This window comes from Tachyglossus aculeatus, chromosome 5, assembly GCF_015852505.1.
Source record: "Tachyglossus aculeatus isolate mTacAcu1 chromosome 5, mTacAcu1.pri, whole genome shotgun sequence".
Lineage (NCBI taxonomy): Eukaryota > Metazoa > Chordata > Mammalia > Monotremata > Tachyglossidae > Tachyglossus > Tachyglossus aculeatus.
Genome location: NC_052070.1, coordinates 9942196 through 9964923, shown reverse-complemented (window position 1 = coordinate 9964923; position 22728 = coordinate 9942196). Strand labels below are relative to the sequence as shown.

At 47.5% G+C, this 22728-nt stretch overlaps 1 protein-coding gene across 1 annotated transcript in view; it reads left to right on the top strand.

Annotated features, from left to right (window-relative positions):
* The window catches only part of TET3 (tet methylcytosine dioxygenase 3), a 157398-nt gene that overhangs the window by 89560 nt on the left and 45110 nt on the right, over window positions 1–22728 (top strand). The window contains exon 9 of the mRNA XM_038746430.1: window positions 19878–20086. Coding sequence (XP_038602358.1) covers window positions 19878–20086 — 209 coding nt within the window. The remainder of the gene's footprint in view (window positions 1–19877; window positions 20087–22728) is intronic.

Below are 22728 nucleotides of genomic sequence, written 5' to 3'. Positions count from 1 at the left end.
TCGTATTTATCGAGCGCTTACTGTGTGCAGGGCACTGTACTAAGCGCTTGCGAAGTCCAAGTTGGCAACATAGAGAGACGGTCCCTACACAACAGCGGGCGCACAGTCTAGAAGGCTTTGAAGGGAAACGTCCCCAGCGCTTAGAACAGTGCTTTGCACACAGGAGGCGCTTAATAAATGCCATTATTATTATTATTATTATTATTATTATTATTATTTTCCTGTCTGGTTCTCGTCTCCCCTATTGGACTGTCAGCTCCCTGTGGGCAGGGGCTGTGTCTGCTGACACCATTGGATTCCCCTAAGCGCTCAGTCCAGCAATCTACACACGGTTGAGCGACAGCTCCTTGAGGGCAGGGATCGTGACCGCTAATTAATTTGGACTCTCCCAAGTGCTCAGCGCAGCGCTCTACACACAGTCTGGAAGCTTCCCAAGCTCTTAGTCCAGTGCTCTGCACACAGTAAGCGCTCAATAAATACGATTGAATGACAGAGATGATATCTAACTATCATCCTCTCCCCAATAATAATAATGATAGTGATGGTATTCGGTAATGATGGCATTTAATAATAGAGAAGCAGCGTGGCTCAGTGGAAAGAGCCCGGGCTTTGAAGTCAGAGGTCATGGGTTCAAATCCCTGCTCCGCCACTTGTCAGCCGTGTGACCTTGGGCCAGTCACTTCACTTCTCTGGGCTTCAGTGTCCTCACCTGTAAAATGGGGATTAAGACGGTGAGCACCCTGTGGGACAACCTGATCACCTTGTAACCTCCCCAGCGCTTAGAACAGTGCTCTGCACATAGTAAGCGCTTAATAAATGCCAGTATTATTATTATTATTTTTATTATTATTATTCTCTGGGCCTCAGTGACCTCATCTGGAAAATGGGGGTGAAGACTGTGAGCCCCCCGTGGGGCAACCTGATCACCTTGTAACCTCCCCAGTGCTTAGAACAGTGCTTTGCACATAGTAAGTGCTTAATAAATGCCATTATTATTATTATTATTCTCTGGGCCTCAGTGACCTCATCTGTAAAATGGGGATGAAGACTGTGAGCCCCCCTGGGGCAACCTGATCACCTTGTAACCTCCCCAGCGCTTAGAACAGTGCTTTGCACATAGTAAGTGCTTAATAAATGCCATCATTATTATTCTTATTATTCTCTGGGCCTCAGTGACCTCATCTGGAAAATGGGGATGAAGACTGTGAGCCCCCCTGGGGCAACCTGATCACCTTGTAACCTCCCCAGCGCTTAGAACAGTGCTTTGCACAGAGTAAGCGCTTAATAAATGCCATTATTATTATTATTATTGTTATTATTATTATTCTCTGGGCCTCAGTGACCTCATCTGTAAAATGGGGATGAAGACTGTGAGCCCCCCGTGGGACAACCTGATCACCTTGCAACCTCCCCAGCGCTTAGAACAGTGCTTTGCACATAGTAAGCGCTTAATAAATGCCATCATTATTATTATCATCATTATTATTAAGTCATTTAGCTTCACTGTGCCTCAGTTACCTCATCTGTAAAATGGGGATGAAGGCTGTGAGCCCCCCGTGGGACAACCTGATCACCTTGTAGCCTCCCCAGCGCTTAAAACAGTGCTTTGCACATAATAATGATGATGGTATTTGTTAAGCGCTTATTATGTGCAAAGCACTGTTCTGTAGTAAGTGATTAACAAATGCCATTATTATTATTATTATTATTATTAATCTCCCACAGTTTTCTGAGCCCCTTTATATTGGACGCCTCCCCCATTTCTCTGTCTGTTCCTTTCCAGGGGAAGCAGCCCACTGTCGGGTAGGGACCGTCTCTATATGTTGCCAAAATTGTACTTCCCAAGCGCTTAGTACAGTGCTCTGCACACAGTAAGCGCTCAATAAATACGATTGAATGAATGAATGAATGAATGAATGAAACACCCTGGCCTAGTGGCTAGGGCCCGGGCCCGGCGGTCAGAAGGTCATGGATTCTAATCCCGGCTCCTCCACTTGTCTGCCGGGTGACCCTGGGCAAGTCACTTCGCTTCTCTGGGCCTCTGGTATTTCATCTGTAAAGTGGGGCTTGAGTGCGAGCCCCACGTGGGACAGGGACTGTGTCCCACCTGATTAACTTAGAGAAGCAGCGTGGCTCAGTGGAAGGGGCCCGGGCTTTGGAGTCCGAGGTCATGGGTTCGAATCCGGACTCCGCCACGTGTCTGCTGGGTGACCTTGGGCAAGTCACTTCACTTCTCCGGGCCTCAGTTCCCTCATCTGGAAAATGGGGATGAAGACTGTGAGCCCCACGGGGGACAACTTGATCACCTTGTATCCCCCCAGCGCTTAGAACAGTGCTCTGCACATAGTAAGTGCTTAACAAATGACATTATTATTATTATTATTATTATTGGTATTATTATCTGTAAAGTGGGGCTTGAGTGCGAGCCCCACGTGGGACAGGGACTGTTTCCAACCTGATTAACTTAGAGAAGCAGCGTGGCTCAGTGGAAAGAGCCCGGGCTTTGGAGTCCGAGGTCATGGGTTCAAATGCGGACTCCGCCACGTGTCTGCTGGGTGACCTTGGGCAAGTCACTTCACTTCTCTGGGCCTCAGTTCCCTCATCTGGAAAATGGGGATGAAGACTGTGAGCCCCACGGGGGACAACTTGATCACCTTGTATCCCCCCAGCGCTTAGAACAGTGCTCTGCACATAGTAAGTGCTTAACAAATGACATTATTATTATTATTATTATTATTGGTATTATCTGTAAAGTGGGGCTTGAGTGCGAGCCCCACGTGGGACAGGGACTGTGTCCAACCTGATTAACTTAGAGAAGCAACGTGTCTCAGTGGAAAGAGCCCGGGCTTTGGAGTCCGAGGTCATGGGTTCAAATGCGGACTCCGCCACATGTCTGCTGGGTGACCTTGGGCAAGTCACTTCACTTCTCCGGGCCTCAGTTCCCTCATCTGGAAAATGGGGATGAAGACTGTGAGCCCCACGTGGGACAACCTCATCACCTTGTATCCCCCCAGCGCTTGGAACAGTGCTCTGCACATAGTAAGTGCTTAACAAATGACATTATTATTATTATTATTATTATTGGTATTATTATCTGTAAAGTGGGGCTTGAGTGCGAGCCCCACGTGGGACAGGGACTGTGTCCAACCTGATTAACTTAGAGAAGCGGCGTGGCTCAGTGGAAAGAGCCCGGGCTTTGGAGTCCGAGGTCAGGGGTTCGAATCCAGACTCCACCACATGTCTGCTGGGTGACCTTGGGCAAGTCACTTCACTTCTCTGAGCCTCAGTTTCCTCATCTGTAAAATGGGGATGAAGACTGTGAGCCCTACGTGGGACAACTTGATCACCTTGTATTCCCCCCAGCACTTAGAACAGTGCTCTGCACATAGTAAGTGCTTAACAAATGGCATTATTATTATTATTATTATTATTGGTATTATTATCTGTAAAGTGGGGCTTGAGTGCGAGCCTCACGTGGGACAGGGACTGTGTCCCACCTGATTAATTTAGAGGAGCAGCGTGGCTCAGTGGCAAGAGCCCGGGCTTTGGAGTCCGAGGTCAGGGGTTCAAATTCCGACCGCCAATTGTCAGTTGGGTGGCTTTAGGCAAGTCACTTCTCTGGGCCTCAGTTCCCTCATCTGTAAAATGGGGATTAAGGCTGTGAGCCCCCCGTGGGGCAACCTGATCGCCTTGAATACCCCCAGCGCTTAGAGCAGGCACATAGTAAGGGCTTAACAAATACCATCATTATTATTATTATTATTATTATTATTATTAACGTGAATCCGCCCAGTGCTTAGAGCAGGCACATAGGAAGCGCTTAACAAATACCATCATTATTATTATTATTAACTTGAATCCCCCCAGCGCTTAGAGCAGGCACATAGGAAGCACTTAACAAATACCATTATTATTATTATTATTATTAACTTGAATCCCCCCAGCGCTTAAAACAGGCACATAGTAAGTGCTTAACAAATACCATCATTATTATTATTATTAATTTGAATTACCCCAGTGCTTAGAACAGTGCCTGGCACATAGTAAGCGCTTAACAAATACCATTGTTATTATTGTTAACGTGAATCCCCCCAGTGCTTAGAGCAGGCACATAGGAAGCGCTTAACAAATACCATCATTATTATTATTAACGTGAATCCCCCCAGCGCTTAGAGCAGGCACATAGTAAGCGCTTAACAAATACCATCATTATTATTATTATTAACTTGAATCCTCCCAGCACTTAGAGCAGGCACATAGGAAGCACTTAACAAATACCATCATTATTATTATTATTATTAACATGAATCCCCCCAGCACTTAGAGCAGGCACATAGGAAGCGCTTAACAAATACCATCATCATTATTATTATTATTATTAACTTGAATCCCCCCAGCGCTTAGAGCAGGCACATAGGAAGTGCTTAACAAATACCATTATTATTATTGTTATTATTATTAACTTGAATCCCCCCAGTGCTTAGAGCAGGCACATAGTAAGGGCTTAACAAATACCATCATTATTATTATTATTAACGTGAATCCCCCCAGCGCTTAGAGCAGGCACATAGGAAGCGCTTAACAAATACCATCATTATTATTATTATTAACTTGAATGCCCCCATCGCTTAGAACAGGCACATAGTAAGCGCTTAACAAATACCATCATTATTATTATTATTAACTTGAATTACCCCAGTGCTTAGAACAGTGCCTGACACATAGTAAGCGCTTAACAAATACCATCGTTATTATTATTATTGTTAACATGAATCCCCCCAGCGCTTAGAGCAGGCACATAGGAAGCGCTTAACAAATACCATCATTATTATTATTGTTAACGTGAATCCCCCCCAGTGCTTAGAGCAGGCACATAGGAAGCGCTTAACAAATACCATCATTATTATTATTATTAACTTGAATCCCCCCAGTGCTTAGAGCAGGCACATAGTAAGCGCTTAACAAATACCATCATTATTATTATTAGTAACTTGAATTACCCCAGTGCTTAGAACAATGCCTGGCACATAGTAAGTGCTTAACAGATACCATCGTTATTATTATTATTATTAACGTGAATCCCCCCAGCACTTAGACCAGGCACATAGGAAGCGCTTAACAAATACCATCATTATTATTATTATTATTAACGTGAATCCCCCCAGCGCTTAGAGCAGGCACATAGGAAGCGCTTAACAAATACCATCATTATTATTATTATTATTAACGTGAATCCCCCCAGCGCTTAGAGCAGGCACATAGGAAGCGCTTAACAAATACCATCATTATTATTATTATTATTAACTTGAATCCCCCCAGCACTTAGAACAGGCACATAGGAAGCGCTTAACAAATACCATCATCATTATTATTATTATTAACGTGAATCCCCCCAGGGCTTAGAGCGGGCACATAGGAAGTGCTTAACAAATACCATCATTATTATTATTATTATTATTAACGTGAATCCCCCCAGCGCTTAGAGCAGGCACATAGGAAGCGCTTAACAAATACCATCATTATTATTATTATTAACGTGAATCCCCCCAGCGCTTAGAGCAGGCACATAGTAAGCGCTTAACAAATGCCATCATTATTATTGTTATTAACTTGAATTACCCCAGTGCTTAGAACAGTGCCTGGCACCTAGTAAGCACTTAACAAATACCATCATTATTATTGTTATTATTATTAATGTGAATCCCCCCAGCGCTTAGAGCAGGCACATAGTAAGGGCTTAACAAATACCATCATTATTATTATTATTATTAACGTGAATCCCCCCAGCGCTTAGAGCAGGCACATAGGAAGCGCTTAACAAATACCATCGTTATTATTGTTATTAACTTGAATTACCCCAGTGCTTAGAACAGTGCCTGGCACATAGTAAGCGCTTAGCAAGTGCCTTATCATTATTGTTATTATTATTATTATTATCATTATTATTATTATTATTATTATTATTAGTTCGGACAGAGTAGTCGGGGGGTGGTCCCTGGCTGAGAGCCCCCCTCAGAGAGCTGTGGCGGAGGTGACTGAGGCCCCCGGCTCCGAAGCCGGTGGGAGGGCGGGGGAGTGTATGGGACGCTCCAGTCCCGTTGGGAAAGGCCGGGTGGACCGGGGTGGGAACTCGGGGGGATTTGGCAGTGGGAGAGCCTGCATTCCGACTGCTGCCGGGACGGACGGAGGGATGGACGGAGGGCAGGACTTCCGAGCTGGGGGAGCACGGACAGATAATAATAATAATAATAATAATGGCGTTTATTAAGCGCTTACTATGTGCAGAGCACTGTTCTAAGCGCTGGGGGGATTCAGCGCTTTTAGCCTGTGAGCCCACTGTTGGGTAGGGACCGTCTCTAGATGTTGCCAATTTGTACTTCCCAAGCGCTTAGTCCAGTGCTCTGCACACCGTAAGCGCTCAATAAATACGATTGATGATGATGGGGAGATTACAAGGTGATCAGGCTGTCCCACAGGGGGCTCACAGTCTGAATTCCCATTTTACAGATGAAGGAACTGAGGCCCAGAGAGGTGAAGTGACTTGCCCGAAGTCCCACAGCTGACAAGCAGCGGAGCTGGGATTTGAACCCCTGACCTCTGACTCCAGTCAATCAATCAATCAATCGTATTTATTGAGCACTTACTGTGTGCAGAGCACTGTCCTAAGCACTTAAGCCCGGACTCCAAAGCCCGTGCTCTTAATAATAATAACGATAATAATAATGATGGCATTTATTAAGCGCTTACTATGTGCCAAGCACTGTTCTAAGCGCTGGGGAGGTTACAAGGTGATCAGGTTGTCCCATGGGGGGCTCACAGTCTCCGCCCCCATTTTACAGATGAGGGAACTGAGGCCCAGAGAAGTGAAGTGACTTGCCCAAAGTCACACAGCTGACAAGCAGCGGAGCTGGGATTTGAATCCATGACCTCTGACTCCAAAGCCCGGGCTCTTAATAATAATAATAATAATAATAATAATAGCATTTATTAAGCGCTTACTATGTGCCAAGCACTGTTCTAAGCGCTGGGGAGGTTACAAAGTGATCAGGTTGTCCTACGGGGGGCTCCCAGTCTCCATCCCCATTTTCCAGATGAGGGAACTGAAGCCCAGAAAAGTGAAGCGACTTGCCCAAAGTCACCCAGCTGACAGTTGGCGGAGCCGGGATTTGAACCCATGACCTCTGACTCCAAAGCCCGGGCTCTTTCCACTGAGCCACGCTGTTTCTTAATTCGCTGCTGCTGCTTAATTCGTTCATCGTATTTATTGAGCGCTTACTGTGTGCAGAGCTTGGGAGAGGACAGTAGAACAAAAAAATAGACATATTCCCTGCCCGCAAAGAGCTGACAGTCTAGAGATGGGTGTTCAGTAAGGTTCAGGAATAGAAATAAAGGAATAACTGGTATGGACAGGCTCAGTGGAAAGAGCTTGGGCTTCGGAGTCAGAGGTCATGGGTTCGAATCCCGGCTCCCCCACATGTCTGCTGGGTGACCTTGGGCAAGTCACTTCACTTCTCTGAGCCTCAGCGACCTCATCTGGAAAATGGGGATGAAGACTGTGAAGCCCCACGGGGACAACCTGATAATAATAACAATAGTAATAATGGCATTTGTTAAGCGCTTACTATGTGCAAAGCACTGTTCTAAGCGCTGGGGAGGATACAAGGTGATCGGGTTGTCTGATCACCTTGTATCCCCCCCACCAAGCGCTTAGAACAGTGCTAGCCTGTGAGCCCGCTGTCGGGTCGGGACCGTCTCTAGATGTTGCCAACTTGGACTTCCCAAGCGCTTAGTCCAGTGCTCTGCACACAGCAAGCGCTCAATAAATACGATTGAATGAATGAATGAATGCTTGGCACATAGTGAGCGCTCAACAAATGCCATCATTATTTATTATTATCATTATTATAAGTGGTGTGGGGCGGATGAATGAAGGGAGCAAGCCCTGGTGACGTGGAAGAAGCGGAAAGGAGGGCGCAGTCAGGGAAGGCCTCCGGGAGGAGGTGGGCGTTCAGTAAGGTTTGGAAGACGGGGGAGAGTCATCCTCTGTGGGATTTGAGGAGGGAGGGAGGTCCGGGCCCGGGGTCGGTGGCGAGATGGATGAGATGGAGGCCCAGGGAGAAGGTTCATTCATTCATTCATTCATTCATTCAATCGTATTTATTGAGCGCTTACTGTGTGCGGAGCACCGTCCGGACTAAGGTTGTTGGCATTCGAGGAGCCGAGTGTCCTGTGAGCCCGCTGCTGGGTAGGGACCGTCTCTGGATGTTGCCAAGTTGGACTTCCCAAGCGCTTAGCCCAGTGCTCTGCACACAGTAAGCGCTCAATAAATACGTTTGAATGAATGAATGAATGCTTGGCACATAGTGAGCGCTCAACAAATGCCATCATTATTTATTATTATTATTATTATTATTATAAGTGGTGTGGGGCGGATGAATGAAGGGAGCAAGCCCCGGTAACGTGGAAGAAGCGGAAAAGAGGGCGCAGTCAGGGAAGGCCTCCGGGAGGAGGTGGGCGTTCAGTAAGGTTTGGAAGACGGGGAGAGTCATCGTCTGTGGGATTTGAGGAGGGAGGGAGGTCCGGGCCCGGGGTCGGTGGCGAGATGGATGAGATGGAGGCCCAGGGAGAAGGTTCATTCATTCATTCATTCATTCATTCATTCATTCATTCAATCGTATTTATTGAGCGCTTACTGTGTGCGGAGCACCATCCAGAGTAAGGTTGTTGGCATTCGAGGAGCCGAGTGTCCTGTGAGCCCGCTATTGGGTCGGGACCGTCTCTGGATGTTGCCAACTTGGACTTCCCAAGCGCTTAGTCCAGTGCTCTGCACACAGTAAGCGCTCAATAAATACGATTGAATGAATGAATGAATGAATGAATGTCTCCCCCTTCTAGCCTGTGAGCCCGCTGTTGGGTAGGGACCGTCTCTAGATGTTGCCAACTTGTACTTCCCAAGCGCTTAGTCCAGTGCTCTGCACACAGTAAGCACTCAATAAATGCAATTGAATGAATGAATGAATGAATGTCTGTCTCCCCCTTCTAGACTGAGAGCCCGCCGTTGGGTAGGGACCGTCTCTATATGTTGCCATCTTGTACTTCCCAAGCGCTTAGGACAGTGCTCTGCACACAGGAAGCGCTCAATAAATACGATTGAATGAATGAATGAATATTTACTATTCTATTGATTTTATTTTGTTAATATGTTTTGTTTTGTTGTCTGTCTCCCCCTTCTAGCCTGAGAGCCTGCCGTTGGGTAGGGACCATCTCTAGATGTTGCCAACTTGGACTTCCCAAGCGCTTAGTCCAGTGCTCTGCACACAGGAAGCGCTCAATATATACGATTGAATGAATGAATTAATATTTACTATTCTATTGATTTTATTTTGTTAATATGTTTTGTTTTGTTGTCTGTCTCCCCCTTCTAGCCTGTGAGCCCGCTGTTGGGTAGGGACCGTCTCTATCTGTTGCCAACTTGGACTTCCCAGGCACTTAGTACAGTGCTCTGCACACAGTAAGCGCTCAGTAAATACGATTGAATGAATGAATGAATATTTACTATTCTATTTATTTTATTTTGTTAATATGTTTTGTTTTGTTGTCTGTCTCCCCCTTCAAGACTGTGAGCCCGCTGTTGGGTAGGGACCATCTCTATCTGTTGCCAACTCGGACTTCTCAAGCGCTTAGTCCAGTGCTCTGCACACAGTAAGTGCTCAATATATACAATGGAATGAACGAATGAATGAATGAATGAGTGTCCGGGCTGGGCTGGAGTAGGAGAGCAGCCAGATGAAGTATATATGTATAAATGTTTGTACATATTTATTAATCTATTTATTTTACTTGTACATATTTGTTCTATTTATCTTATTTTGTTAATATGTTTTGTTTTGTTGTCTGTCTCCCCCTTCTAGACTGTGAGCCCGTTGTTGGGTAGGGGCCGTCTCTATATGTTGCCAACCTGTACTTCCCAAGCGCTTAGTACAGTGCTCTGCACACAGTAAGCGCTCAATAAATACGATTGATTGATTTTACTTCCCAAGCGCTTAGTACAGTGCTCTCTGCACACAGTAGGTGCTCAATAAATATGATTGAACAATAATAATGGCATTTGTTAAGCGCTCACTACGTGCCAAGCACTGTTCTAAGCACCGGGGGGGATACAAGGTGGTCAGGTTGTCCCACGTGGGGCTCACAGTCTTAATCCCCATTTTACATATGAGGTCACTGAGGCTCAGAGAAGTGAAGTGACTTGCCCAAGGTCACATAGCAGACATAATAATAATAATAATAATAATAATAATAATAATAATAATAATAATAATAATGTTATTTATTAAGCACTTACTATGTGTGAAGATGAATGAATGAAAAGTAGAATGGGGCAGAAATCCCAGGCTGGGAATCAAGTAATCAAATTGCCAACTTGTACTTCCCAAGCGCTTAGTACAGTGTTCTGCACACAGTACGCGCTCAATAATAATAATAATAATAATAATAATAATAATAATAATAATGGCATTTATTAAGCACTTACTATGTGCAAAGCACTGTTCTAAGCGCTGGGGGGGTTAGAAGGTGATCAGGTTGTCCCACGGGGGGCTCACACTCTTCATCCCCATTTTCCTGATGAGGGAACTGAGGCCCAGAGAAGTTAAGTGACTTGCCCACAGTCACACAGCTGACAAGTGGCGGAGCTGGGATTTGAACCCATGACCTCAAACTACAATTGAATGAAATGTAATCCGGGGGGGTCACAGGATAAGTGCCTGGACTCGTCAATCAGTTAGTTGATTGTATTTATTGAGCGCTTACCGTGTGTAGAGCACTGTCCTAAGTGCTTGGGAGAGGACAGTATAACGATAGAACAGATACATTCCCTGCCCACAGCAAGCTTACGGTCTAGAGGGGGAGAGCACTGTGCTAAGCGTTCAGGAGAGGACATTAGAGAGTTGAGGTAGCAGCCGTCAAGGAGCTGACAGTTTACAGGACGCAGAGCACTGTACTGAGTGCTTGGGAGAGCTCACTCCTTCATTCATTCATTCAATCGTATTTGTTGAGCGCTTACTTTGTGCAGAGCACTGTACTAAGCGCTTGGGAAGTCCAAGTCGGCAACAGATAGAGACAGTCCCTACCCAACAGTGGGCTCACGGTCTAGAAGGGGGAGGCAGACAACAAAACAAAACATGTGGACATTCATTCATTCACTCAATCGTATTTATTGAGCGCTTACTGTGTGCAGAGCACTGGACTAAGCGCTTGGGAAGTACAAGTCGGCAACATCTAGAGACGGTCCCTACCCAACAACGGGCTCACAGTCTAGAAGGGGGAGACAGACAACAAAACAAAACATGTGGACATTCATTCATTCACTCAATCGTATTTTTTGAGCGCTTACTGTGTGCAAAGCACTGTGCTAAGCGCTTGGGAACTACAAGTTGGCTGCATCTAGAGATGGTTCCTACCCAACAACGGGTTCACGGTCTAGAAGGGGGAGACAGACAACAAAACAAAACATGTAGACAGGTGTCAAAATCGTCAGAACAGGTAGAATTAAAGCTCGGTGCCCATCATTAACAAAATCAATAGAATACTAAATACATACAAGTAAAATAAATCAAGTGATAAATCTGTACAAACATATATACGGCTCAGTGGAAAGAGCCCGGGCTTTGGAGTCAGAGGTCATGGGTTCAAATTCCGGCTCCGCCACTTGTCAGCTGGGTGACTTTGGACAAGTCACTTCACTTCTCTGGGCCTCAGTTCCCTCATCTGGAAAATGGGGATGAAGACTGTGAGCCCCCCGTAGGACAACCTCGTCACCTTGTAACCTCCCCAGCGCTCAGAACAGTGCTTTGCACATATCTATTCTATTTATTTTATTTTGTTAATATGTTTGGTTTTGTTCTCGGTCTCCCCCTTCTAGACTGTGAGCCCACTGTTGGGTAGGGACCGTCTCTAGATGTTGCCAACTTGGACTTCCCAAGCGCTTAGTCCAGTGCTCTGCACACAGTAAGCGCTCAATAAATATGATTGATTGATTAATAGTAAGCGCTTAATAAATGTCATTATTATTTATTTATTACTTATATACAGGTGCTGTAAGACTGTGAGCCCCCCGTGGGCCAACCTGATCACCTTGTAACCTCCCCAGCGCTCAGAACAGTGCTTTGCACATAGTAAGCGCTTCATAAATGCCATTATTATTTATTTATTATTTATATACGGGTGCCGTAAGACTGTGAGCCCCGCGTGGGACAACCTGATCACCTTGTAACCTCCCCAGCGCTCAGAACGGTGCTTTGCACATAGTAAGCGTTTAATAAATGCCAATATTATTTATTTATTCTTTATATACGGGTGCTGTAAGACTGTGAGCCCCCCATGGGACCACCTGATCCCCTTGTAACCTCCCCAGCGCTCAGAACGGCGCTTTGCACGTAGTAAGCGCTTAAGAAACGCCATTATTATTTATTTATTATTTATATACGGGTGCTGTAAGACTGTGAGCCCCCCGTGGGACAACCTGATCACCTTGTAACCTCCCCAGCGCTCAGAACGGCGCTTTGCACATAGTAAGCACTTAATAAATGCCAATATTATTTATTTATTATTTATATACGGGTGCCGTAAGACTGTGAGCCCCGCGTGGGACAACCTGATCACCTTGTAACCTCCCCAGCGCTCAGAACAGCGCTTTGCACATAGTAAGCGCTTAAGAAATGCCATTATTATTTATTTATTATTTATATACGGGTGCTGTAAGACTGTGAGCCCCCCGTGGGACAACCTGATCACCTTGTAACCTCCCCAGCGCTCAGAACAGCGCTTTGCACATAGTAAGCGCTTAATAAATGCCATTATCATTTATTTATTACTTATATACAGGTGCTGTAAGACTGTGAGCCCCCCGTGGGACAACCTGATCACCTTGTAACCTCCCCAGCGCTCAGAACGGCGCTTTGCACATAGTCAGTGCTTAAGAAATGCCATTATTTCATGCACATGAAATGCACATAGTAAGCGCTCAATAAATACGATTGATGATGATGATTATCATTATTTATTTATTATTTATATGCGGGTGCTGTAAGACTGTGAGCCCTCCCCGTGGGACCACCTGATCACCTTGTAACCTCCCCAGCGCTCAGAACAGCACTTTGCACATAGTAAGCGCTTAATAAATGTCATTATTATTTATTTATTATTTATAGACGAGTGCTGTAAGACTGTGAGCCCCCCGTGGGACCACCTGATCACCTTCTCCCCCTCGTCCCCCTCGCCATCCCCCTCATCTTACCTCCTTCCCTTCCCCACAGCACCTGGATATATGTATATATGTTTGTACAGATTTATTACTCAAATTCTTTATTTATTTTACTTGTACATATCTATTCTATTTATTTTATTTTGTTAGTATGTTTGGTACTATAAATACGCTCAATAAATACGATTGATTGATTGATTGATTGATTGTAACCTCCCCAGCGCTCAGAACGGCGCTTTGCACGTAGTAAGCGCTTAATAAATGCCATTATTATTTATTTATCATTTATATACGGGTGCTGTGGGGAGGGGAAGGAGGGAGGGCCGGAGGGATGGGGAGGAGGAGAGGGAAAAGGGGGCTCAGTCTGGGAAAATTAGTTGGGAAAGCTAACTGGGAAACTCGGAAGTCACTCAAGCGCGTTGACACGATCGCTGCCCTCCAGGAGCTGACATTTTGAGGGGTGCCGAGCAGGAGCACTGCACGGGGGGAGAACAATACAGCCTCCACTTACCTCATCTGGAAAATGGGTATTAAAGACGACGAACCAGATGTGGGCCATGGACTGGGACCAGCCTGACTAACGTATTCAGCCCAGTGCTTAGTTCAGTGCTTGGTGCTCAGAAAGAGCGTGACAAATACCGTTATTATTATTATTATTATTATTATTATTATTATTATTATTATTATTATTATGATTATTAAACGCGATCCCCGCTTTCAAGGAGCTGGCAGTCTGCGGTGCTTAGAGGACTGAACTAAGCGCTTGGGAGAAGACAGTAATAATAATAATCTATTCTATTTATTTTATTTTGTTAATATGTTTGGTTTCGTTGTCTGTCTCCCCCTTCTAGACTGTGAGCCCGCTGTTGGGTAGGGACCGTCTCTAGATGTTGCCAACTTGGACTTCCCAAGCGCTTAGTACAGTGCTCTGCACACAGTAAGCGCTCAATAAATGTGATTGATTGTTGGGTAGGGACTGTCTCTATATGTTGCCAACTTGGACTTCCCAAGCGCTTAATCCAGTGCTCTGCACACAGTAAGTGCTCAATAAATACGATTGATTGATTGTTGGGTAGGGACTGTCTCTATATGTCGCCAACTTGGACTTCCCAAGTGCTTAGTACAGTGCTGTGCACACAGTAAGCGCTCAGTAAATACGATTGATTGATTGATTGTTGGGTAGGGACTGTCTCTATATGTTGCCAACTTGGACTTCCCAAGCGCTTAGTACAGTGCTCTGCACGCAGTAAGCGCTCAATAAATATGATTGATTGATTGATTGTTGGGTAGGGACTGTTTCTATATGTTGCCAACTTGGACTTCCCAAGTGCTTAGTCCAGTGCTCTGCACGCAGTAAGCGCTCAATAAATACAATTGATTGATTGATTTGTAAAGTGGTTACTTCTCTGTGCCTCAGTTACCTAGACTGTGAGCCCACTGTTGGGTAGGGACTGTCTCTATATGTTGCCAACTTGGACTTCCCGAGCGCTTAGTCCAGTGCTCTGCACACAGTAAACGCTCAATAAGTACGATTGATTGATTGATTGCCTCGTCTGTAAAATGGGGATGAAGACTGTGAGCCCCCCCACGTGGGACAACCTGATCACTTTGTAACCTCCCCAGCGCTTAGAATGGTGCTTTGCACATAGGAAGCGCTTAATAAATGCCATCATTATTATTATTATTACTATGTGCAAAGCACCGTTCTAACCTCTGGGGAGGTTACAAGGTGATCAGGTTGTCCCACGGGGGGCTCGCAGTCTTCATCCCCATTTTACAGATGAGGGAACTGAGGCCCAGAGAATAATAATAATGATAATGATGGCATTTATTAAGTGCTTACTATGTGCAGAGCACTGTTCTAAGCGCTGGGGAGGTTACAAGGTGATCAGGTTGTCCCACGGGGGCTCACAGTCTTCATCCCCATTTTACAGTTGAGGTCTCTGAGGCCCACAGAATAATAATAATAATAATAATAGTAATAATAATAATAATGGCATTTGTTAAGTGCTTACTATGTGCAAAGCACTGTTCTAAGCACTGGGGAGGTTACGAGGTGATCAGGTTGTCGCACAGGGGGCTCATAGTCTTCATCCCCATTTTACAGGGGAGGTAACTGAGGCAGAGAATAATAATAATAATAGTAATGGCATCTATTAAGCGCTTACTGTGTGCAGAGCACCGTTCTAAGTGCTGGGGAGGTTACAAGGTGATCAGGTTGTCGCATGTGGGGCTCACAGTCTTCATCCCCATTTTACAGGTGAGGTCACTGAGGCCCAGAGAATAATAATAATAATAATGGCATTTATTAAGCACTTACTATGTGCAGAGCACTGTTCTAAGCGCTGGGAAGGTTACAAGACGATCAGGTTGTCGCACAGGGGGCTCACAGTCTTCATCCCCATTTGACAGGTGAGGTCACTTAGGCCCAGAGAAAAATAATAATGGCATTTATTAAGCGCTTACTATGTGCAGAGCACTGTTCTAAGCACTGGGGAGGTTACAAGGTGATCAGGTTGTCCCACGGGGGGCTCACAGTCTTCATCCACATTTTACAGATGAGGCAACTGAGGCCCAGAGAATAATAATAATAATAATAATAATGGCATTTATTAAGCACTTACTACGTGCAGAGCACCATTCTAAGCGCTGGGGAGGTTACAAGGTGATCAGGTTGTCGCACGGGGGGCTCACAGTCTTCATCCCCATTTTCCAGATGAGGTCACTGAGGCCCAGAGAAGTGAAGTGACTCGCCTGAAGTCACCCAGCTGACAATTGGCAGAGCCGGGATTCGAACTCATGACCTCTGACTCCAAAGCCCGGGCTCTTTCCACTGAGCCACGCTGCTACGGTAGAGTTAGTGGAGACCACCCTGACCTCAAGGTGTATGGATCTAGTGGAGGAGACCAAAACAAATTCAAACATCACCGTCCTGGTGACATTTACTTCCCAAGCGCTTAGTCCAGTGCTCTGCACACAGTAAGCGCTCAATAAATACGATTGAATGAATGAATGAACGAATGAGCCCGCTGTTGGGTAGGGACCGTCTCTAGATGTTGCCGACTTGGACTTCCCAAGCGCTTAGTACAGTGCTCTGCACACAGTAAGCGCTCAATAAATACGATTGAATGAATGAATGACTAATTTTGGTAACAGGGCGGGTGGGCTGTGAGGGGCTGGTGGGCTTTCTTGTTTTCTTATTTTTTATGGCATTCGTTAAACGCCTAATACGTGCCGGGCACTGTACTAAGAGCTGGGGTAGATACAAACTAATCGGGTTGGACAGTCCCTGCCCCACGGGGGGCTCACGTTCTTCATCCCCATTTTCCAGATGAGGTCACTGAGGCCCAGAGAAGTGAAGTGACCTGCCCAAGGTCACACAGCAGACATAATAATAATAAAAAAAATAATAATAATGGCATTTATTAAGCTCTTATTATGTGCAAAGCACTGTTCTAAGCGCTGGGGAGGTTACAGGGTGATCAGGTTGTCCCACGGGGGGCTCACATGTGGCGGAGCCAGGATTCGAACCCATGACCTCTGACTCCAAAGCCCGGGCTCTGTCCACTAGGCCATGCTGCTTCTCATTTATTGAACGCCAACGATGTTCAGGGTAATAATAATAATAATAACATTAATAATAATAATAAGAAGAAGAACGGTACTTGTTAGGCACTTACTATGTGCCAAGCACTGTTCTAAGCCCTGGGGCGGGATACAAGGTCATCAGGTTGGACACAATCCCTGTCCCGCATGGGGCTCACAGTCTCGACCCCCATTTTCCAGATGAGGTCACTGAGGCCCAGAGAAGTGAAGTGACTTACCCAAGGTCACACAGCAGACAAGTGGCGGAGCCGGGATTAGAACCCATTACTGTAGTAATAATAATAATAATAATAATGATAGCATTTATTAAGCGCTTACTATGTGTAAAGCTCTGTTCTAAGCGCTGGGGGGGATACAAGGTAATCAGGTTGTCCCGTGTGGTGCTCACAGTCATCATCCCCATTTTACAGATGAGGTAACTGAGGCTCCGAGAAGTGAAGTGACTTGCCCAAGGTCACACAGCGACATGTGGCGGAGCCGGGATTCAAACCCATGACCTCTGACTCCAAAGCCCGGGCTCTCCCTAGGTGTTAGGATGTTTAGTGCCACACGTAAAGCCAAGGGCCTTTGGCAGAAGTGTCGGGTTGTTGGGAGACGCAGGGATCAGTCCACCGATCGGATATAGTAGCCTGGATCGGTGCATTGCTGGGGGAGCGAATCGTTACGTCTTGGGATAGCCCAGTGTGGTAAAATGAATAAATAAATGTAGAAATGATGAGGTAAATAGAATAAACGACCCAAAATGTGTGAAAATGGTAGGAGGGGTGGGTGGGATGATACGCTGAGGATTAATTAGCTTGGGAAGGCCTCTGCTCTCTCCCTCCTCTTCCTCCTCCCTTCATCGTCTCTACTTTCTCCTTCCTTTTCTCTCCCTAATTCCTCCATCTCTCTGTCTCTCCATCCATCCTCTCTCCTTCATCTTTCTCTCTCCCTCCTCCCTCTCTCCTTGTTTCATCTTTTTTCTCTGTCCCTCTCCTCCCTCCTCCTTTCCCCTTCCTTTTCCTCTTTCCCTTGTTCCTATGTCTCCCTCTCTCTAGCCATCGTCTCTCCCTCCTCCACCCTCCCTTCTGCTCTCCTTCCTCCCTCTCCCTCTTCTTTTCCTCTCTTTCTCTCTCCTTCATGTCCTCTTTCCCTCTCTGCATCATCTCCTTCCCTCCCTCTCTCCCCCTTTCTCCTTCCCTTTCCTCTCTCCCTCAGCCTCTCTCTGTCTTTCTGCCTCCTGTCCTTTCTCCCTCTCTCCCCCTGTTCCCTGTCTCCCCTCTTTTTCCTTCCTTTTCCTCTCCCTCATCCTCTCTTTCTCCCTCATGTCCTCTTCCCTCTCCCTCCATCGTCTCTCCTCCCTCTCTCTTCCTCCTCCTCCCTGTCTCCCCATCTTTCTCCTTCCTTTTCCTCTCCCTTATCCTGTCTCTGTCTCCCTCCCTCTTGTCCTCTTTCCCTCTCCCTCTATCATCTCTCCCTCCCCCTCTGTCCCGCCCCCTCCCTGTCTTCCCCCTCTTTCTCCTTCCTTTTCCTTTCTGTGCCTCCCTCATCCTCTCTCTGTCTCTCTCCATTGTCTCTCCTTCCCTCCCCCTCACCTCTTTCTTCCCTTCCCTCTCCCTCATCCTCTCTCCATCTCTCTCCCTCATGTCTCTTTCTCTCTCCCTCAGTCATCTGTCCTTCCCTCGCTCCCCCTCCTCCCAGTCTCCTCTTTCTCCTTCCATTTCCTCGCCCTCATCCTCTCTCTGCCTCTCTCCCTCATGTTCTCTCTCCCTCCACCATCTCTCCTTCCACCTGTCTCCCTCCCCCTCCTCCTCCTCCCTGTCTTCCTCTCTTTCTCCTTTTTCTTCTCTCTCTCATCCTCTCTGTCTGTATCCCTCATGCCCTCTCTCCCTCTCCCTCCATCGTCCCTCTCCCTCATCCTCTCTTTCTCCCTCATGTGCCCTGTCCCTCTCCCTCCATCGTCTCTTCCTCCCTCTGTCTCCCCGCTCCTCCCTGTCTCCCAACCCTTTCTCTTTCCTTTTCCCCTCTCTGTCTCTCTCCCTCACGTCCTCTCTCCCTCCATCATCTCTCCTTCCATCTCTCTCCCTCCACCATCTCTCCTTCCATCTCTCTCCCTCCTCCTCCTCCTCATCCCTGTCTTCCTCTCTTTCTCCTTTTTCTTCTCTCTCTCATCCTCTCTGTCTCTATCCCTCATGCCCTCTCTCCCTCTCCCTCCATTGTCCCTCTTCCTCATCCTCTCTTTCTCCCTCATGTCCCCTGTCCCTCTCCCTCCATCGTCTCTTCCTCCCTCTGTCTCCCCGCTCCTCCCTGTCTCCCAACCCTTTCTCTTTCCTTTTCCCCTCTCTGTCTCTCTCCCTCACGTCCTCTCTCCCTCCATCATCTCTCCTTCCATCTCTCTCCCTCCACCATCTCTCCTTCCATCTGTCTCCCTCCTCCTCCTCCTCCCTGTCTTCCTCTCTTTCTCCTTTTTCTTCTCTCTCTCATCCTCTCTGTCTCTATCCCTCATGCCCTCTCTCCCTCTCCCTCCATCGTCCCTCTCCCTCATCCTCTCTTTCTCCCTCATGTCCCCTGTCCCTCTCCGTCCATCGTCTCTTCCTCCCTCTGTCTCCCCGCTCCTCCCTGTCTCCCAACCCTTTCTCTTTCCTTTTCCTCTCTCTGTCTCTCTCCCTCCATCACCTCTCCTTCCATCTCTCTCCCTCCTCCTCCTCCTCCCTGTCTTCTTCCCTTTCTCCGTTTCTTCTTTCCCTCACCCTCTCTCTGCCTCTCCCTCTTCCTCCATCATCTCTCCCTCCTCCTCCCTGTCTCCCTCCTTCTCCTCTCTCCGTCCGCCTCCCTCCGTCGTCCGTCTCTGTCCATCCTCGCGGCCCGTCCCCCGAAGAAGGACAGGGTGGGCGTCCCTGCCCGGGGCGGGTGGGGCGGAGGCGGGCCGGGCATCCCGGACTGGGTCAGTGCCCCCGTCCTGACGGCGCGGTCCCCTCCCCGGTTCTCCTCCCGGCCCCCGGCGTTCCCCGCCCCGCGCTCGCGGCAGGTGATCCGGCGCCACAGCCCGGAGGAGAAGCTGCTGTGCCTGGTGCGGCAGAGGGCCGGGCACCGCTGCCAACACGCCGTCCTGGTCATCCTCATCCTGGCCTGGGAGGGCATCCCGCGCAGCCTGGGCGATGCCCTCTACCGCGAGCTCACGGACACCCTGCGCCGCCTCGGGAACCCCACCAGCCGACGCTGCGGCCTCAACGACGAGTGAGTCCGCGGGCACCGGGCCGGGCACGGGGCGGCGTTGGGGGGACGGGGGCGGGCGGCTCGGGGCACCACGGCTGCGGACTGAGCCAATCACCACCGGTCGGGCCGGGCGCCGGGAGGCGGCAGTCTTCCTTCTCAATCCGTAATAAGAATAATAATAATGATGGCATTTACTAAGCGCTTCCTACGTGCAAAGCACCATCCTAAGCACTGAGGTGCTTTGCACATAGTAAGCGCTTAACAAATACCATCATCATTATGATTATCAGGTCGTCCCACGTGGAGCTCACCGTCTTCGTCCCCAAAGTGACTGACTTTGGGCCAGTCGCTTCACTTCTCTGGGCCTCAGTGACCTCATCTGGAAAATGGGGATTAAGACTGTGAGCCCCCCCGTGGGACAACCTGATTACCTTGCATCCTCCCCAGCGCTTAGAACGGTGCTTTGCACATAGTAAGCGCTTAACAGATACCATCATTGTTATTATTATGATTATCAGGTCGTCCCACGTGGAGCTCACCGTCTTCGTCCCCAAAGTGACTGACTTTGGGCCAGTCGCTTCACTTCTCTGGGCCTCAGTGACCTCATCTGGAAAATGGGGATTAAGACTGTAAGCCCCCCGTGGGACAACCTGATTACCTTGTATCCTCCCCAGCGCTTAGAACGGTGCCTTGCACATAGTAAGCACTTAACAAATACCATCATTATTATTATTATTACTATTATTATTATTGAGAAGCAGCGTGGCTCAGTGGAGAAGAGCCCGGGCTTTGGAGTCAGAGGTCATGGGTTCAAACCCCGGCTCTGCCAGTTGTCAGCTGTGTGACTTTGGGCAAGTCACTTCACTTCTCTGGGCCCCAGTTACCTCATCTGGAAAATGGGGATTGAGACTGTGAGCCCCACGTGGGACAACCTGATCACCTTGTAACCTCCCCAGCGCTTAGAACAGTGCTTTGCACATAGTAAGCGCTTAATAAATGTCATTATAATATATATATATATATTATTATCAGGTCGTCCCACGTGGAGCTCACCGTCTTCATCCCCAAAGTGACTGACTTTGGGCCAGTCGCTTCACTTCTCTGGGCCTCAGTGACCTCATCTGGAAAATGGGGATTAAGACTGTAAGGCCCCTGTGGGACAACCTGATTACCTTGTATCCTCCCCGGCGCTTAGAACAGTGCTTTGCATGTAGTAAGCACTGAACAAATACCATCATCATCCTCATCCCCATTTTCCAGATGAGGGAACTGAGGCTCCGAGAATAATAATAATAATAATGGTATTTATTAAGCGCTTACTATGTCCCAGGCACTGTTCTAAGCGCTGGGGAGGTTACAGGGTGATCAGGTTGTCCCATGGGGGGCTCCCAGTCTTCATCCCTATTTTCCAGATGAGGGAACTGAGGCACAGAGAAGTTGAGTTGACTTGCCCAGAGTCACCCAGCTGACAATTGGCAGATCCGGGATTTGAACCCATGACCTCTGACTCCAAAGCCCGGGCTCTTTCCGCTGAACCACGCTGCTTCACAGAGAAGTGAAATGAAGTGACTTGCCCAAGGTCACCCAGCAGACATAATAATAATAATAATGGCATTTATTAAGTGCTTACTATGTGCAAAGCACTGTTCTAAGCACTAGGGAGGTTACATGGTGATCAGGTTGTCCCCCGGGGGGCTCACAGTCTTCATCCCCATTTTACAGATGAGGTAACTGAGGCACAGAGAAGTGAAGTGACTTGCCCAGAGTCACCCAGCTGACAATTGGCAGAGCCAGGATTTGAACCCATGACCTCTGACTCCAAAGCCCGGGCTCTTTCCGCTGAGCCACGCTGCTTCACAGAGAAGTGAAGTGACTTGCCCAAAGTCACCCAGCAGACATAATAATAACAATAATGATGGCATTTATTAAGCGCTTACTATGTGCAAAGCACTGTTCTAAGCGCTGGGGAGGTTACAAGGTGATCAGGGTGTCCCACGTGGGGCTCACAGTCTTCATCCCCATTCTACAGATGAGGTAACTGAGGCACAGAGAAGTGAAGTGACTTGCCCAGAGTCACCCAGCTGACAATTGGCAGAGCAGGGATTTGAACCCACGACCTCTGACTCCAAAGCCCGGGCTCTTTCCGCTGAGCCACGCTGCTTCACAGAGAAGTGAAATGACTTGCCCAAGGTCACCTAGCAGACATAATAATAATAATGATGGCATTTATTAAGCGCTTACTATGTGCAAAGCCCTGTTCTAAGCGCTGGGGAGGTTACAAGGTGATCAGGTTGTCCCACGTGGGGCTCACAGTCTTCATCCCCATTTTACAGATGAGGTAACTGAGGCACAGAGAAGCGAAGTGACTTGCCCAGAGTCACCCAGCTGACAATTGGCAGAGCAGGGATTTGAACCCACGACCTCTGACTCCAAAGCCCGGGCTCTTTCCGCTGAGCCATGCTGCTTCACAGAGAAGTGAAATGACTTGCCCAAGGTCACCTAGCAGACATAATAATAATAATGACGGCATTTCTTAAGCACTTACTATGTGCAAAGCACTGCTCTAAGCGCTGGGGAGGTTACAAGGTGATCAGGTTGTCCCACGTGGGGCTCACAGTCTTCATCCCCATTTTCCAGATGAGGTAACTGAGGCACAGAGAAGT